Raw genomic sequence first — 18,561 nt, forward strand, 5'->3', positions numbered from 1 at the left:
TTCCTTCATCAAACTTTTTGGATCGTCTGTGTGACTCCTTATGTGTAGGTGGTAACATCATTTAACACTTTGTGGAACATCAGTCCACTGTTTCTGCATGTCATTATCCCCTTTTTACAAAAGAGGAAACAGACTTAGAAAAATGGTGATTTTTCCAAGGTCATATGTCTAAACGTGGGAAGAGGCCAGACTCAAACCCAAGCCTTCTAGATTCCAAATGGTTGCATTTGCTCCACTCGCTGCCACCCCCTCCTCTCATAGGTGACCGAGGGGGGTTTGCTCAGCTGGGGTATAGTGGGGTGCAGCCGGTGGCCCAAACTCATTGAAATTGACAATTTGTGAAAACGTGGTGCCTCTTGTGCCTTTCTCAGAGCTCACCTGCTACCAGGGCAAGATTGTCTTTCCCCCTCTGCTGCCCCCTGCCCTGCTCCTCTTTGCTCGTGTCTTCTCTCTATGAGGCTGCGTATCCGTGTGGGGAATCTGCTCCTGGTTTGAAGAATGCTGTAAACATGCCCACTTGAAAGTGCCAGAATTGCCTCACTCTTGGTCCAGGTGACTTCAAAGTGGCTGAGCCACCATCCTGCAATCTCTGGGCAATCCAGCTGAGCGGTTTCTCCCTTCTGTGAAAAACTAGGTGGAAACTCACCTCTTTCCTGGGGATACAGGCGCATATTGCTGGCTGGAGTACAAATTAGAATAGCCTGAGGGGAGGGCGGTTTGTGTGTGTGGCCATTTAAAATGGGCATCTTTTAACCCTACAATTTCATTTCTGAAACATTCACCTTCAGATAGACTCTGATGCGTAAGAAGTGATGTAGCGCAGGTTTCAAACAACCCAATGTCTGTCAAATAAAATCATGTCCTAACCACACAGTGACTACAATAAAGCTGTTCAAAATCATAGAGGGAAGCAGGAGCACATGTTGATGTAGGAAGATGGCAAAGTTATATTGCTAGGCACAGCAAGTACAGCCACCAGTTGTGTGGGGGTGGGTGTATGTACCCCACATATGAATGCTGTGGCTGAGCTGTGGCTGAGCTGCAGGGATGGTCAGAACCTTACTTTGCACTCTGTGCTTTTGTTCCATATTAAAAAGTAAAGACATAAATAATTTCTGGTGGCCATCACCTTTATGGGCCACATCTTATGCCCAGGGCAATGTCGGTTTGCCTTTTGTTTGTTGATGGTGTAGCTCTCATTGATTAAGCTAAGCTTTTGTAATAGCTCTTTCAGTTCTCAAAAAGCTTCAACGTCTGTGATCTCTGAAACTGCTATTTTTGAAGGATATGAACTGGTTAAATGTTGATAGCTTCATAGGGTTCAACCTAATATGGTTGCTTCCTTTTCAACTATTATTGCTGTCGATTTGAAAAATGGAACTGAGGCACAGAGAAGTTAAGCAAATAAAATCACGGGGCTTTATTCCCGTGTCCCTTAACGTTTTGGTCATCCTTGGTGGTATTCCCAGTAGCTGCACCATGTGGCCTAGGTGTGGATGGGGCTGTAGCATTTCAGTTTGTGTAATTACACTCTGTGAGTTTCACACAACGATGAAATCCCTAGAGACAATTTCTGAGAACGTATCCCTGTCGTTACATGATGCTTAATTAGTGCCTGAACCACTAGTCAAGCCCATCTCTGGGTGCCAGAACATGGGCTCTTAGATACTAGCTCTGCTGTTTTACTTGACTGGCTTGGTTCTCAAGGCATGCTGCTCCTGGCCCCCGGCCCCCTTTGTTGGTATTTAGAGCATTGAAGGTTTGAGATATGTGCACCTTTCCTTTGTTTCCTCCAATGTTGGGAAATGTGGCACTGGGCACCCAAAATAGGTAAAATGCATGCTGTTGGCATGATCATATGACAGTGCTGAGACAGAGATGTGCTCATGCGTGCTCATACCGTTTTCCCAGCTCATCCCCAGAAAGATCTCCCCTTACTTGCCCATAATTGGCATGTGGTCCCCCTAGTCTAGAGGACCACTTTCAGAAGATAGTGGCAGCCCATCACTAGCAAGCAGATGTCACAAAAGGTGCTCACACTCAGTGTGTGAACCATGGTGAGGTGACGTGGGAGAGCCCAATGGAAATTACACTCATGCCAGAGTCCCCTTTATATTCTCATGCCTCCCACAGTGCCCTCTGACCTCTCTTGTAAGCCCTTGAGTTGATAGGCCCCTTTTGCAGGAAGGCGTCAGGATATTCAGTCTGTAGACCTGGGCCTTGAAAGCCACAGGATTTTTATTCATCTTTGTGTCCCCAACCTTACACATAGAAATCATTTAGTGTAAGTTGATTGACTATAATTTAATCTGTTTCTGGTCAAATCCTACACTTCTCAGAGACATCTTTCTGGTCTCTGATTTGTATTTTCTCTGCTCACAGGCCCTAAGCCTGTGCCTTCTTTTATCCTCCTATCTTACCCACAACTCCCACTCTACTGACCTCTGTGGCCTGTGAGGAATTCTGGGACAGGTGTGGGGGCCATAGTGATTGTTTCATTCTCACCTGCCATACTGGACATCTGGGGAGACAAGAGAACTGGGTTTCCCAAGAGTGGCATGAGTTGGTGATAATTTAGGTGGGTGTAGTGCACTTGGAGGTTTACTGCATCTTAGGTATCTTTCAAGCTTCCCAGAATAAAAAATGGAAAAAAAAAAACAAAAAACAACAAAAGTTGAGCTAGGCTTTTGTCTCCAACTTATTTTCCCTTCTCTCATTTCCCTACTTTTGCCATTAATTAATGTGTGTGTTGTTGGCTGACCTGGTAGCCTGAGTCTCTCCTATAACTACAGAAACATCTTCATGGAAAGGGAACAATTCTAGGGATGGGGAGCTCTGAATTCTGGCCCCAGCTCTGCTACTCCTTAGCTCTAAGCAAGTCACAATGTGATGAGTTTTCTCCTCTGTTCATTGTGAGTAACATCACTTGCCCTGCATCTTAGAGCTATTGAGAGGAGTAACACCTGTTGCTCGGCTTTGAAAAGTTAAGGGCCATTCTGCAAATTCATTTCTGCTCATCCTTGTGAGTCTTCATGGGAGGTATAAGTACAAGGTGATTTAGCAGGTGAGCTTCCACTTACTGGTATCTTTTCTCAACATCCCGTCTTTTATAGCTTCTGCTCCGACCACCTGCTTCTGTCGGAAGAGCCTCTGGGCTTGGCTTGGCAGCAGGCCCTTGCTCCAGATCCCTTCGAAACCTCTTAGGTCTCCTGCATGCTGAGACAGGCCCAGCACGAGGGCCCACCCCCTCGCCAGCATCCCCAAGGCAGGCAGAGGATTAAACAGAGCACTTGATCTGTTCAAAACCATGATGTCATGAAGGTGCTTGACTGGGGAGAACACACAGTTTAGGTATACTCTCAGATGTCAGGACTAGGCAAGGCCAGTGACGTATTATATTTCCAAAATCCCTGGAGATTTTAATAATTTGGGTTTCTACTCTCCCCCAGGAATCTGAGCCTGAGCTTTAACTATCAATAAAAGGGAATTAAAATTCACCAAACTTCCAAGACACAAAAGGATTAAGTTTCCCCTGCCCTTTGGTTATACTTGGGTGCTTTTACTGCTAATTCTTAGCCCTGGGCTAGGTTGCAAGACTCTCAGGTCCCAGTTTCAGATCTGCCCCCTCCCCCTGCTTTTTTTCACTTTTATGAGGAAAAGCTTTATCCCCTTAAAAGACAAAGCAAACCAAATATGAAGCCTCCCGGCCTTTTCTGGAGGCCCTACAAGGTTCTATTTTGTCTTTTCAGGCCTGATCTTAACTAACAGAAGGTCATGTTTTGTTTTTGTCTTTTGTCTTCCTGCCCGTTCCAGTTGGTCCCAGTCCTTTGAGGTGGGGACGGCTGGGAGGCTACAGTGTGGGGATTGTTTGAGATGACTGTTCCAAGGGAGTGGGGCTGAGGTCATGTGTCCAGTGTTCTGAGCGGCCCAGAACTGACAGACTCAGACACCAATCCCATCAGTAGTTTAATTGTTGGGTCTTTCTCTACAGGTTTACTGGCCCTGTTTTTTAAACAAAAAGTTGGGCCACATGATAAATATCTGTGCTCATGGAGGTTATGGTGTCAGAATGTCAGAGACCAGGAAGCTTTGGAAAATCTGGGCTATAGGTTCGCCTTAGCCCCGAGGCTTCTTGGAAGGTCCTTTAAAATATTTCTCTCATGCTTAACAGTCCATACCACTCTTTGTGAAATCAGAATTCCTTCTACTTTTCGGATAGGTGAGGAGCACTGTGGAATGAGACTTTGGAATGAGAATCCCAGCCCCACTACTCTAGCTGTGGAACTCTGATAAGTTGGTCCCCCCTTTCCCTGCTCCCATTTAGTTGCACATAGACTAGCAATTGTGACTGCATTGTAGTTTTGCCATTAGGCTATTGAATTGCTCAAAAATATGGGGCCCTTCTTACTGGCCTTCGCATATCTAGTGCCTAGAACAGCATCTGGCACATAAATGTTGAATGGACGAATATTTGTTAAGTATATAATTGAATGAAAAACAAAAGAGTCCTGCTTTCACTTCTGTGAAAATGAGACTAGCTTTCCCTTACCTCTTCCCAGTGATTTCCTGAGGCTGCTCAGCTAACCTATCATGGACAGAACAATCGGGCAGAGGGAGAGCAATGACTAACTTGCTTCCTCAGTCCTGTTTTCTCTGTCCCCCATGGTCTCCTCCTCCTCCTCCTTTCCCCACATGACTCCTCCTGGCACACTTATTTATCTTTTCCTCTCTCTGTGTGCTGGTTCTCAGTGCTCCCTGGGATATCCTGACATTGACGCCATCATGGCAGAGCTCAAGGTGGAGACCCGGAGCAGCGTGGATTGGCAGAAGCGGTGCCTGGCCCTGGAAACCCAGCTTTTCCGGTTCCGCCTACAAGCCAGCAAGATAAGGGAGCTGCTGGCTGACAAGGTGGGTCCTGGAGAGCAGGTAGCTGCCAGTCTCCCTGCAGAGTTCTATGGCAGAGAGGGCCAGCATTGGGGAAGGTGAACTTTCAATGCATGCAAAAAAACTGCCTACACATGCCAAGGGAAAGGCAAGCAAGTTGGTTTTCTTTGTAAGACCAGAATCAAGGCAGTTACTAAGCTGTCATCTTGTGTTCTTCCCTGCTTCCTGCTGTTCATGGGACACACTAAAGAAATGAGGCACATTTTGGTGCCTCCCTTATCTGTTGAGTAGCTGCAGTGGAGAGTCTGTTACTCCCTTAACATTTCTTCCCCAATGTGGGGGAGGGGGATATTTAGGAGAGACAAATGAAATCCCCGCCCTACCCCTCACCCTTGATCAAGGATTTGAGCTACGGAAGGCGGCCTAGTTTCCTGGGGACAAGGACACAGGCTTTGCAGCCAGGCCCACCTGGCTATCACTTACTAGCTGCGTGACCCTGAGCATTTTAAGGCAAGGGCACAAATGTCTACCTTTCAGAGTGTTTTGATAATTATATCAGATCACATATATAGAGGTCCTGGCATAAAACAGGTATTAAATGGGAACAATTTTAATCTTTATGGGCTTGGATGGGCTGGTCTGGGAAAACCACCACTGGTAATATTTCTGTGGGAAGATACATTCCAAGTGGCTGAATTTCATAGGCATTTTGGAGCATAACCCATCTAGACAGTGAGACCTACATTAAAAAAATCTATATCTTAAGTGAATCAACCAGTTTCTCTCTACTTCTGTTGTTGCATCTGTCTGCTTAGAAAACCTTTCATAATACAAAAATAAGCTTCAGTCTAGCCCTCTCTAAGAAATGTCAAAAGTCTCAATTAGTAAAGCCTGAATAAGTGACCTGTTTTATTGATAACCCCACAACCTGGAGTCCAGGAAGACAAGGTTTGGCGTCACCTCTGCATTTCCAGAGTGGAGGGGTGTGGAGTAGCCTGGGCTAGATCTCCTGAACTTTGGATCTATTTCCATTTTTGTCTCCGCCTTCAGACTTGGCAAAAAAGACACTGTCAGGGTTCCTATGGATGTGGTTCAGGTGCTGCTAATACCTGGGCAAATGCAGGGCAAGGAAAGCAGGCCTTACAGAGCGTTTCTCAAAGGGTGGTCCTGGGACCACCTATGCTGGAAATCTGCAGTGCTTGTTAAGCATGTACATTCCTGGGCCCCACACCAGTCCTCCTGATCCAAGTGTTCTGCTGCTCACAGTCTGCATGTTGAACAAACTCCCAGAAATTGGTTTCATACACTATAAAATTTGAGAACCTTGCCTGAGGCTATGGTAATGGGAGAGGTGTCCGAGGGAAGGAAGGGATTGACGCAGTCAGCTGGTCTAAAACAGGAGACTTCTGTTTCTGTTAATATGGATAACAAATTACCTGAAAGAGTACCACGATGATACACATAGAAATGCTGGAGTAAATAGTTAAAATATCCTTCTAAGTGCAGATCTATGCCCTGAAAAAAAGTAAGAAGATTCCAAATCTCTGGGGACAAAACAAAGGAAACACTGGGTGGGACTCAGCTCTGCAGCTGAGTGGGTTGGGGTGTGTAGTTCCCCTTAGTCATGAAGAGTTTGAGGTTTGAGTTATGACATCTGTGGAGACAGATGAGGTCTCGCCGGTGGAGGTTGGAGCTGAAACTGAGACTTCCATGTAAGGGCTTTACTTTAAATACAAAGTAGACAGAAAAGGTAAAGAAAGTCATCCACTAGCACAGGGAGATGACGGAACAGCTTCTCACCTTTAACCAAGATCTGGGCAGAAAAAGTAAAATTAAAAAAAAAAAAAAAAAGAAAATTGTTCCCTGAGAACTTGATGATAATACTGGTTTAGCATTAGAATTTATATTATCTGTGTAGCTTAAGCCTTAAGTTCTGGACCAGTGGTATTGGTAGGAAACCTGAATTCTTGGAATCTCTCTGAAAACAAGACCTCAGCCCAGATCACACAAGATCCCTGGGAGGTAGGGGTGGGGTGGGGGAGGGGTTATGGGGAGGAGGGTAGGGAAACCTTAGTAAAGTTGAATCTATGATCCAGAATGACTAATATTTGAGCAAATAATCTATAGTGAGTGAGAGTCTACATATATGACAAACACCTGGACCAGACTCCCCCACCCCCACCCCAGAACTTCTAATTAAGCAACTATTAGGCAAGATGCTATTAAAAAATGAATTGAATCCTTTCACACATTCCCCCCACCCCACCCTGCACCTCTGGCCTATACCCCATTTCTTGTATGCATAAATTAATAAACCTTTTTTTTAAATGAGTTGAAAACTATTGAAGATGTAGCACAGTAATTCAAAACATGAGACAAGAACAAAACCCTATCCAACAAAACCAGGCAGACTTGAAAAACAGTCAAATAGAACTTCTAGAAGTGAAAAATATTTTCACTGAAATTAAATATTCTGTGGATTAAAAAAAAATATTCCGTGGATAAATTGAACATTGGATTAGGTACCACTGAAGACAGACCTGAATGATGGAAAAATAGATCTGAGGAAATTGTCCAGAGCACAGTACAGAAAGATCGAGTCACAGAGACTGACTTCCCTTGAACACCTCTCCCATTACCATAGCCTCAGGCAAGGTTCTCAAATTTTATAGTGTATGAAACCAATTTCTGGGAGTTTGTTCAACATGCAGACAGTGAGCAGCAGAACACTTGGATCGGGGCTGGGGTGGGGCCCAGGAATGTACATGGATCTTAGAATGACAAGGTCATATGTATATTAAATAAGATTCCAGCAGTGGAGAAGAGAATGTAGAGACATTACTTAGAAGGATATTGACTTCAAAGCTTCCAAACTTGATGAAATATATAAAGGAAGCAGAATGAGCAAAAGCAGGATACAATTTTTAAAAATCCATGCCTACAGTATTAGCAAGATTGGTGTCTGCCTGCTGTAAGAAAGAACCCAAAATAACAGTGACTTAAACCAGTCAGATGGTTGTTTCCTTTTCATGTGACATTGTAGACATAAGCAGTCTAGTTCTGTATATTGAGGATGGTTCACTCACATGTCCACATTCCAGCTCCTTCCCTCAAAGGGCATGACCCCAGGGTTACTGTCGTTCCTTCTGCTCATATCACTTTGGTCCAGACTTATTACCATGGTTATATCTAGCTTGTAGGAAGATTGGAAAGTGTAGTCTTTATTCTGGATAACCATGTGCTCTGTGAAAAGTTGGAGGTTCTATTTATATGAGAGAAGGAGAGAACAGATGCTGGGGAACTACCAGCAGTCTTTAAGTCTAAAATTTGTGTCTTGAATAATAGTAATAACAAATAGAAATAGAGGAAATCAGTAAAGCAGGGAAATGGAGTAAAGAAAATCTATTAAATCCAGACAGACAAAGGACAAAAAAAAAGTGCAGAAATAAAGGAATAAAAAGTACAAAATGCAATGGTAGAAAAAAGCTAAATATATTGGTCACAAGGAGACATAATAAAGCATGTATATTGCAACATTGATATATGAAAAATTGGAAATATTCTAAAGGTCATTTGGATGGGAGATGGAAAAACATTGAGTGTATTTGTGTAATGGAATACTACATTGTAGTTAAAAATGAATCACGTAGAGCTGCAGTTTTGCATCACTTAACCATGTTTTGGTGAATGAGGGACCACGTATATAATGGTGGCCCCAATAGACTATTCATTAAACTCTAGTTGTGGACTAGGTTGTGCCATCTAGGTTTGTGTGGTCACACTCTGATGGTGTCACAGTGAAGAAATACCTAACAGTGCAATTCTCAAAGTGCATCCCCATCATTAGCAACACAGAAGATCGGCCTGGCATTGAACTCGTGCTGCAGAGGATGCATATTGCTTCATAGTACAGTGCTTAACCCCTTGCGCCACCAGGGAGGCCTTTATATAAAGTTTTAAAGCCTGTAAAAACAAAACTGTCTGTTGTTTAGGAATATGTACAAATGAGGTAAAAATGTGAGTACAACCACGCGTAGGGTGTAGGGTAAAGACTAGAAGGAGAGGAGTGACAATGGGGAGAAGTACCTCGAAGATCTCAACTGTCTGTAGCGGTTCTTTTCTTTAAAACATCAGAAGCAGATATGACAAAAACTAAGATTTGAGAAGCTGACTGGTAGATAGATGTTCTTCCAACATGATTCTCTACATGTTTCATTTGGCCTGAAATATTTCATAGTAAAAAAACTCATGTGCCCCCGTCCCCCGTTCCTCAGCTTTCAACACATGAAAAATAAACACTTTCTTTGCCCACAGCCCCTTAGCTTTGGGTAGGTTAAGTTTTGATAATAGCAGCCCCTCTTTCTATATTTGATGTGTAACCAGAATGCCTCCCCACCCTCCAAAATGAGGGATCAAAGTATGACAGGGTAAAGAAAGGAGAACATGAAGACAAAGTGCAGACAAGACTGGGGGTGTAGGGAGGAAGAAGATAGAGAAGGAAATCTTGACTCAGGATCATGGGCTGGGAGATGTAAGTATCGGTGAGGGCTGAGATGTTTGCCTGACCCGGGACCTCTTGGTAAGAAACCTTATGTCCATAAACACCATGTCAATCGATGTTGGATGGTGCCTGTCACCTGCAGTCATTTCTCAACCCAATTCATTAGAGATTCTCCCCAGTAGGATCAAGGTGAGTTTCAGATTATGGGTGAGATGACTGGGGTTTCCCAGGAGAGATCCTGCTGGGGCCAGCAGTTCCTGTTGCTCCTCCCAGACCTTGTCCATCATCAGCACCCACCTTCCTGGAGCGAGCCCAGGTCAGCTGGGTCCTCCTGGCCAGCAGTCTCTTCCACTAGCAGAGATCTCATTGCCTGGATGATGGATGAATACTCAGACTGCTGGCTGCGGGGCAGGGCAAACCAAGCCTGGGTGCTTCCCAGGATACCAGCCCTACCTGGATTCAGATCCCACCCATTGGCTGCTAAAGCTTAGACGTGTGCCCTTCCTCCTCCCCCAGCACACAGCCTACTCACACGTATCTCCCTCTTGCCAGAACTGCCATTCCAGACAGAATAAACCATGCTAAAAATGAAAAAAAATTTTTTTAAAGATTTATTTTATTTATACATGCAAGAGGTGGGGTGTAGGCCAGAGGTGGAGGAGGGTGGGTAAGAGGATTCACCAGAAATAGAGTGGGGAACAGAGCAGGTGGATCGACTGAAATACACTGCTGAGGGGAGCAGCAGGCGAGATGAGAGGTCTGCTGTGCCATGTGGGTAGCTCCCTGGCTGGGGATTGAACTCATGCTGCAGTGGCTTAGGACTGCTTCATAGTGCTGAGAATTAACCCCTTGTGCCACCAGGGAGAGCCCCCCCACCCCAATTTTTTTTAAAGGAAAAATGTCATAGCTACTAAATAATCCCTCATCTAAGGGTAAGAGGAGGGATGAAGGGTGAGGAGAGGAGGCAGTACCAGACTTTGTTTTTGCTGTTACTCCCAGATGGTCAGAGCCACCCCAGTCCAGAAGCAGGTGAACGGTGGGTTCATATTCCATCCAGAGTAGAGGGAGTGGCTGATGTCTTGGAGTCCACATCTTGTTCTCCCTGGAACCGTCTTCCTCAGCTCCCTTCCTGCTGAAGACGCAACTTGGTACTGTTCTAAGAGTCAGTATGAATGGATACCGAAAGCCCCTCAGACTTCTTTTATTCTCACTAAACGTGTGCCTCAGTTCCTCCTTCAGACCACTGGGAGGTAATATTCATCCACAGCGAGTTTTATAGGCATTGTGATGGATTCATGGCACCAGTGTTAAAAGTCACTGATTTTTTTTTAATGTGCTGCCCCCCCTCCTTCCAAAAGGGATTTGACTAGGCTTATAGAAGAAGAAATAATGTAATTAAACACCCTTCTTTTCTTAGCAAGAACATTTCTAACCATAGCAGCTGTTCCCAGGCCCCTTCCAGAGGGACTGCACACCCCTCCTCTTTTCCAGAATTCCCTGCCAGTTTCACCAGGTTTTAAAATATGGTTGATCAGTTTTGTACTTACATACCAAAGTTTTGTAGTTCAGGACCTTTTTTGAATGTATGAACAGTCCAGTCCATCCCCTTAAAAGAACAACAAACAACCCCCCCCCCACCCCAATCTCTCCCTTCCCATGGACTATTCAGAGGCGAGATTCAGTTTAGGCACCAGCTTCGCAACGTATGGATAGAACATAAGGTCCAGAAAAACATATTCTTAAATGTGTGGGACAGGCCAGTTACTATAAAAGGAGGCTGTGGGGCTGTCAACTAGTAGGAGAGATGTCTGCACAAACTCATCACAGAATACGCCTCGGCAGGTTCCTGTGCTGACAGATGTGATCAACTTTGGGACCAGAGGCCTTCCGGAACTTTTACTCACTGTGTGTGAATGCTCATGCACATGTGTGTGTGTGTACGTGCATGCACGCACACAAGTATGAGTTTGTGTGAGATTTTTTTCTCCTAATCCCCTAGTTTTTTAGGGCCCACTATGATATTTTTCAGGAACTAGTATTTATAGAGCTATCCTGCTGTGGGGGCATTGGAGAAGAGCCCTGAGCCAAGGGGACCTCCGCCTGGCAGCACCCCAGAGTTGTCAGTTAGCTTTGCTTTGCCTTCTGCACACTCCAGTGTTCTTCACCTTCATTGGGATCACCTTCATCAGGATCACCTGGGGTTTCTTTTCTAGCACATTCCTGGGTCCATTCCCCCTGGGATAAGGCACACAGTTTCTTACATCCCTGAATCTTCTGATATGTACTGCCATGGACTCTTGCCACAGCCTCACCCTGGGTGCCACCCAGCTGGCACCCACCCAGTGGGTGCCTTGAGCTCTGGGAGGGGCTGTGGGGGTGAGGTAGATCCCACAGACAAGACTTAGACTTTCTCCCCCCACCTCTAGTCCATTTAGGCACCAGGGCAGCCCCTCACTAGTGTATTTTATATACTTAGGAATAAGGAGATGATTTCAATTGAGCAAAAAATCTGCTACTAAAAATTGATAAATTGAAAACCATTGTCTTTGAAGACAACAGAATTAGAACCATTTAGTAGCTAAAACTAGGGGTTGCAAACTCAATGCTTGCGGGTAAATTAGATAAGTGAGACAGTGAGAGTGGGTTCTGGGGAGACCTGGAGGGAACATGCTACAATTGGAGAAGGAAGGCAGTTATATCCATGGGAATTTTTTTTAAAGATTTACTTATTTATGCATACAAGAACTGGGGTACAGGCCAGAGGTGTGTGTGTGCGGGGGGGGGGGGGTTGAGAGGATTCACCAGAGACAGAGTGGGGAACAGAACAGGCAGACTGACTGAAGTACACTGCTGAGGGGAGCAGCGGGAGAAACAGGAGAGGTCTGCTGTGCCATGTGGATTGCTCCCTGGCTGGCCGGGAATTGAACTCATGCTGCAGTGACTGTGGATTGCTTCATAGGTTGTATCTTAACTCTTGCACCACCAGGGAGGCCCATCCATGGGAAATTGTAACCATAGTTTATTCAGATCTAAGTTTTTTAGAGAAGCTGGAATTTGGGATTTTGTGTGGAATCTGGAGCTTGTGTGACATAAGATTTGGATGGGAGAGGCAGGCACAGTGCCTCACAGAACCAGAGACTCCAGCCAGTCCTTCTGAGTTTAAATTCCGGCTCTCCCTCCTAGCTGTGTGACCTTAGGCAAGTTACCTAACCCTTCTGAGTCAGCTTCCTTATCTATGCAACAGGGTTAATAACAGTACCTGCTTCTGGGGCTGGGATAAAGATTAAATGAGTTAATATATGTGAAGGGCTTAAAACAATGCCAGTCACTAGCTAATGGCTTATTTAGTTATCTGTTGGCTCAATGTGCACAACACTCTGTGGGCTAATAGCCGGCCACATCTAGCTCCAAGCCATTCTTTGTATCAGTGGCTCATGGGACAACCATATAAATTATCGTCTGAACCAGGACACTTTGGAGAGAGAAAGGAGGCTCTAGTACTAATTATCCCCAGACAGCAGGAGAACATGACACTCTCCCAGACACACTGGGCTCTCTGGCCCTAAGTGCCATCTTTGTATATGGAAGACCAGTCTGTAACCTGCTTAGGTCTGTAACCTGCTTAGCCAGGTCAAGTGCATGAGCTTCAAGTGAGGTATCTTGTGCACCCTACACCACAGTGTCTGGGAGTGGGCACTCATCCCTCTCTTTTTATTGAGGAAACGAGATGCAGAGAAGTTTGGGAACTTCTCCAAACTCATACCCTGGTGGTACCAGGTAGGTTCCAGAGCCTTGGCTCTTACCTGTACCCATCTCTACGGTGAGTGCAGCACAGTGCTGAGAATGTGTGCCCCCTTTTTGAAGGGGTAGCTGAGAGCCAGCGAGATGTGCCTTTGCTCAGCAAGCAAGACGGTGCTCCCACTGCAGGGCTGGTGTGTCACAGCTCCGCTGAGCTGCGGGCAGGCTGGGCAGGTGCATTTCATCAGCGCTGCCCAGAACTCACTGCAGCTGCTGGTGCTCCAACAGCTCAAGAGTCTCGTGTGCAGTGAAAGCTGGGGAAAGTAGGTCCCAACTGAGTTAGTCTCTGGAGCCTGACACCTCCTCAACTGGTGCATCACCCCAGCCCCACAGACTCAAAGGGTGGCTGAGGGCGCAGTGCTAAGGAACCTTCTGAGAGGAGAAAGAGAACTAAAGAAGGGGAGGCCAACCCGTAGCCTCTGTGCTTAGAGCTGCCGTCAAGGCAGGAGCATGTGAAGAGCAGCCTGCCGTTGTCAGAAGTGTTGCTGCTGAGATGAAAGGAAGAGTTGGGAAACTCTAAAACTGACATTCCGGCAGAAACACACCTGGAAGTCCTCCACGGGCAACGGAGAAGATATATTTTCATGAAAATAGAGGAAACAGGATGTTCAAAATACCTCTTCCAGCCAGGACAGCAGGATGCGGATGATGGCTGCAGCGCCGTGAAGGCTACGTGGATGGCCTCACACTGTTTAAAAAGCTGCAGTTCGAAAGGTTTTTAGTCTTCAGAAATTAGTTTTAGAGAAAAAAGAATACTTTGCTTTGCATCTCGAGTGTCCTTGCCAGAGATTCCAAGCTGGGAGGGTCAGTGGTCTCGAGGGCCACGTGGTGGCCAAACCAAGGCTGGGAGGAGACGCCTGCTCTGAAAAGTGCCTTTGCTTCCATCGGCCTCGGGGATGGCACTTCTTAAAGGGATGTATGACCTGCCGATCTTGGGTGGGGAAGAGGGAGCTGTTCCCTGTGTTAATAACGGGGTGATTTCTTTTTCTTTTCTTTTCTTTTGAAAATGGTATTTTAGGCTTTATTTAGACAGATTTTTCTTTTTTTTCTTTTTTTTAAATTTTATTTTTACATTCCCCATACAATTGCAACAATAATGGGGTGATTTCTGGCTCCTCACCAGTGTCATTGACATCTCTTGACCTAAATGGAAATGCCCCGCTGGGACTCAGGTACAGTCTGCGCTTCCTGCTACCTTGGTTTCTCCATCTGTAAAATAGGAAGACAGCGTTCTCCATCAGGTGTTGCAAGTCACGACTAGGAATGATCTCCTGGAGAAATCCCATGTCTTCTCAGCTACAGGCGGATGGACTCATAGCCTTCTGTGATCCCACTGAAGGTTAATCTAGCAAATTTGTCAAGACTCTAAAGCCTTTTCATTCACTATTTTTTATCATAGCCCAAAAAAACCTAAATGGTCCATATGATTGTGGGGAAAAACTCCAAATCTGGTTAGCCTAAGCAAACAGGAAATTGATCAGGAGGCTCCTGGCACCACTCACAGAACTGAAGGAACTACCCAATGGTGGAGGCTCGGGAAGTTTGTGTGCTTATCTCTGGAGCAGCCCCCGCCACCCCATCCCTGGTCTCTCAATCCCAGATTTCAGATTCCTGGGAAGAGAGAACCTGATCAGCCCAGGAGGGTCTGGTGCTGAAAGGGGATGGTTATACAGTAGTCACTTGGTCACTAGGTCACTGCTGGTGTGACCAGCATCACCCACCATCGCACCCACCCAAGCACCAAGCAGCCACCCCTGTAACCACAACATGGGTTTATCCTATTCTGTTATCTCCCCTAAAGTTGCAAAGCTGCTGTTTGAAGGCCAAGGGACTCCTGGAAGGCAGGCCTGTGTTTGATGTCAGAAAGGCCACCTGACTCTGATGGATACCTGAGTCTGATAGAACCAAGCCCCCTTCTCAGAACACTTGATGATTTGATATGTGCAGGCATCCTTGTTCTGAGCAAATGATTACCTGTCAAAGGTGGTCCTTGCCATGGGGGGCCCAAGGGCCTGAACATCTTGAGTTTACTTGGAATCCGCAGGTCCCTTCAGAGGGAGGGTGTACTGAGAGCAGCTGGCCTGAGAAAGATGGATGAGCAAGGTCTGCCCTGAGAAAAGAGGGGCCCTAGGTTCTCAAACATGATCTACTCTGGGGTAACTCTCCTTTCTCTGTCCTGCAGTCAGCTGGGGGTTTCTCTTCTTCCATTCTTTAATCAGGGAGAGAAAGCAGAATTTGAGCTGAGAAGGTAAGAGATTGGGAAAGAGAAAAGGAATGACTTACTCAGTTTACTGGTAAACATGAAGCCAGGGTCCAGGCCAAAGGGAGAAGATTGGGTTTCTGGAGAAAAGGCCAAATCTGCAGGGGGTAGTTGGGCGAGGGCTGGGCTAGAGCTTGGAAAGCAAGGCCTCAAGGACAAGGCTGGAACTTAATGCGTCTACAGTATGTGTAACATACAGTTGCCTGCATGCTGTGTCTGCACAGTTTGCCCCCCTTGCCTTGATGTGGACACCATACCTACATCTCCCCTCCCTCTCTGGTTGAGCAGATGCAGGAGCTGGAGCAGAGGCTGCTGGAGGCAGAGCAGAGGGCAGAGAACGCAGAGACCCAGGTAACTGGGAGTGGGTATATGCAGAGGGGATGACCATTGACCCATGGACACGTGGACACACTCATCATGGTGATGAGCTCCTTACAGAGACAAGGAGCTCCTTACAAATCAGCCTGTTAGACTGTCCAAACAAATAAAGGAGCATGGAGCTCGTTGTGGGCCTGCAGGAGTCTTTGAGTGAGGCCCAGTGCTGGGAGCATGTGTGTGCATTAGTCCACACAGGCTCAGTTGTGCTTTGAGTAGTAAGGCTGACATCCAGCGGTTTATCATGTTCAATTCTCATTCGTGGTGCCACTTCACTGATGGTTATCCAGGGAGTCTGCCTCTCACAGTGATTCAGGGATCCAGGCTGCGGGAGCGTCCCATCTTCTAGCTGCACCATCTGGAACATGCAGCTTCTTTGTTGCTATGACACAGAAAGAGAGCTTGTGTTCTAGCTCTTAAACATTTTGGCCCAGAAACGTGTCAGTCCTTCAGGGCTTTTGACGGGAACAAACTTATGGCCATCTATCCACATGGGGGCTGGGAAACATGGGAGCACATGTGGACATTCAGTGAGTAGCAGATGACTCTGCCATAGTGAGGGTGGAGCAGTTCCCCACCAGGGCTATTCTGCCCCATTTGTCCCTGCTGGGGCCTCCAGAATTGCAAGGCCAATACCTGGCTATGCCTTCCTTGTCAATTCTTTTGCCCAGTTGAGGCCTTAATAAATGGTCATTGAATGAATTGGCCCCTGACCAGGTAGAGTCAAGTCAAGTCATAGACTCGCTCATCAGAAGCAGCCTGTCCTGTGTTAGTGGCCATTTATTTCTTCATCTACCTTATCCCAACCCTTTGAGATTTTTGAGATGATTGATACTTTTCAGGTGGGTGTGATGGAAGAAAAGGTGAAACTGTGCAATCTGAAGAATGTGGACTCAGCAGGCAGCCTGCACCAGAAGTACCAGGAATTGCTCAAAGCCATGGAAAGCAAAGATGAGCTCATCAGTCAGCTGGAGGCTCAGCTGGAGAAGCAGGTAAGGCCCATGTGCCATGGCGCCAGTGCTTGGCTTAGCACAGCCCCTCTGCAAGATCCCTCCAGTGATGGACACCTCACTCCATCAAGAGACCTTTCCTGTGGAGACTTCATTCCTGGAAGCTCTTTCCCACTCACAGATGAGAAAGAATCAGGCAGGGCATGTAGTTGGAAAAGAACCTGAGAGGCAGACCAATCTGGGCTTGAATTCCACTTATGACACCTGCTGCTCTCTGACTGGGCAGTTACTCAAGGTGCTGATTCTCACTTTACACATCTATCAAGTAGGCACCAAAATACCGCATGGGTTCTTGCGCACGTTACTTCAGGTAAGTGTGTATAGTATGGAACACGAGGTCAGTGCGAGTGTAAGGAGGACTTTTCCTTCCCAACCTTCCATCCTCACCTCTCACCTGCCCACATGAGGGATACCATGCTGGCCTATAGCGTCCAAGCAGCACACAGCTGGACAGACTGCTAGGTGGCCAGCATTTCTCAGTGAACCTGAATTTGCAGAGGCCAGAATTGCTACCCGCCTGTGGACAGCAAGAGCTCCCCTCTGAGCATGTGGAGACAGCCCCCGGCTCCTGCAGGGACATCTGAAACCTCCCCCTGCCAGCTCCCTAGGCCAAGCTTCCTCCCTTCTCAGTCTCATTCACTTAATCCTGTTCTGTTTCTCCCCACTGTCATTGGTCTCACCTGCCCAACTTTTCCCTGGTCCCAGGGCTCTGTCACATCCAACCAACAACCCCAAGTGTAACCAAAGGGCTTTTAATTCTCCACATGTGCCTTCTCCATGATGGCCCCAGTGGTCCTGGTAGAAACTTCCCACCATCCTGGGCACACTGGTAATCATTCATCATCATTCTTCGAGCATTTCCTTTGTGCTGTGTGCCTGTGTAGGTCGTGGGGCACCATGTGCTCCTGAAAAATCATGGGAAAATAGAATTTTAATTTTGTTTTCTCTCTTGAATTGTTTGTAGTTAGCAGTGACAGCCTCCTGAGGATGGGTGAGCAAAAGCTCCCCTGCTAAAGCTCAGGTGAGAAAAAAATCATTTTACAGTGATAATCAGGAGGTCAGGATCAGAATGAAAGAATACTGTCCTGCAAGTCAGTAGCCCTGGCTGTGCCAGAAACTGACAGCAGCAAGTCCTTCCACCCCTCTGGCTGCTGTTTCTACAAGGTATCAAACTAGGACAGGGGTTGGTGAACTTTTCCTGTAAAGGGCCAAAGAGTAATTATTTTAGGCCTTGGGCAACTACTTGACTGTGTCATTGTAGCAAGAGTGAAGGACCTGGTGGTATTATGACTCTGCAAAAATTGTCATGGAGAAAAAAACTGGTGGAAGCTTGAATTTGGACTGAGGTCCATAGTTTGACAAACTATATGCTCATAAGGCCCTGCTACCCCTAAATACTCAGGGTCTGATAGGTTCCCGTCCCCTTCTCATATCCACAGACTCCCTGTTGAGAGCTCATGTCCACCATCTTACAGTTGGCAGGCGGCATCGCCTTGAAGTGCAACCAGAGCCCTCAATGTTGGTCGCTCAACTCCTGGGTGCTCTAGTGACTAGGACACAGGCGAACCCCCAGGGTTCCACTCCAAGCCTGCAAAGGTGCGAGGACCGTGAAGTGCCCACTCAGCAGGGTGCTCTCCCGACTGTTTTTTGCTTATTTGTAGATATACTTTTTTTTTTTTTTTAAATTTTCTAGAGGCATGTCTTATTTATTTATTTTTATTTATTATTTGTTT

General features: G+C 46.3%; 1 protein-coding gene across 1 annotated transcript in view; it reads left to right on the plus strand.

Annotated features, from left to right (window-relative positions):
* Nucleotides 1–4,782: 4,782 nt before the first annotated feature.
* PLEKHH1 (pleckstrin homology, MyTH4 and FERM domain containing H1) overlaps nt 4,783–18,561 on the plus strand; it is a gene marked incomplete at both ends in the record, with an annotated part of 43,228 nt that continues 29,449 nt past the window's right edge. The window contains 3 exons of the mRNA XM_084240661.1: nt 4,783–4,908; nt 15,732–15,794; nt 16,661–16,810. Coding sequence (XP_084096787.1) covers nt 4,783–4,908; nt 15,732–15,794; nt 16,661–16,810 — 339 coding nt within the window. The remainder of the gene's footprint in view (nt 4,909–15,731; nt 15,795–16,660; nt 16,811–18,561) is intronic.

The sequence above is a fragment of the Talpa europaea genome, assembly GCF_964194135.1.
Source record: "Talpa europaea genome assembly, chromosome: 8".
NCBI lineage: Eukaryota > Metazoa > Chordata > Mammalia > Eulipotyphla > Talpidae > Talpa > Talpa europaea.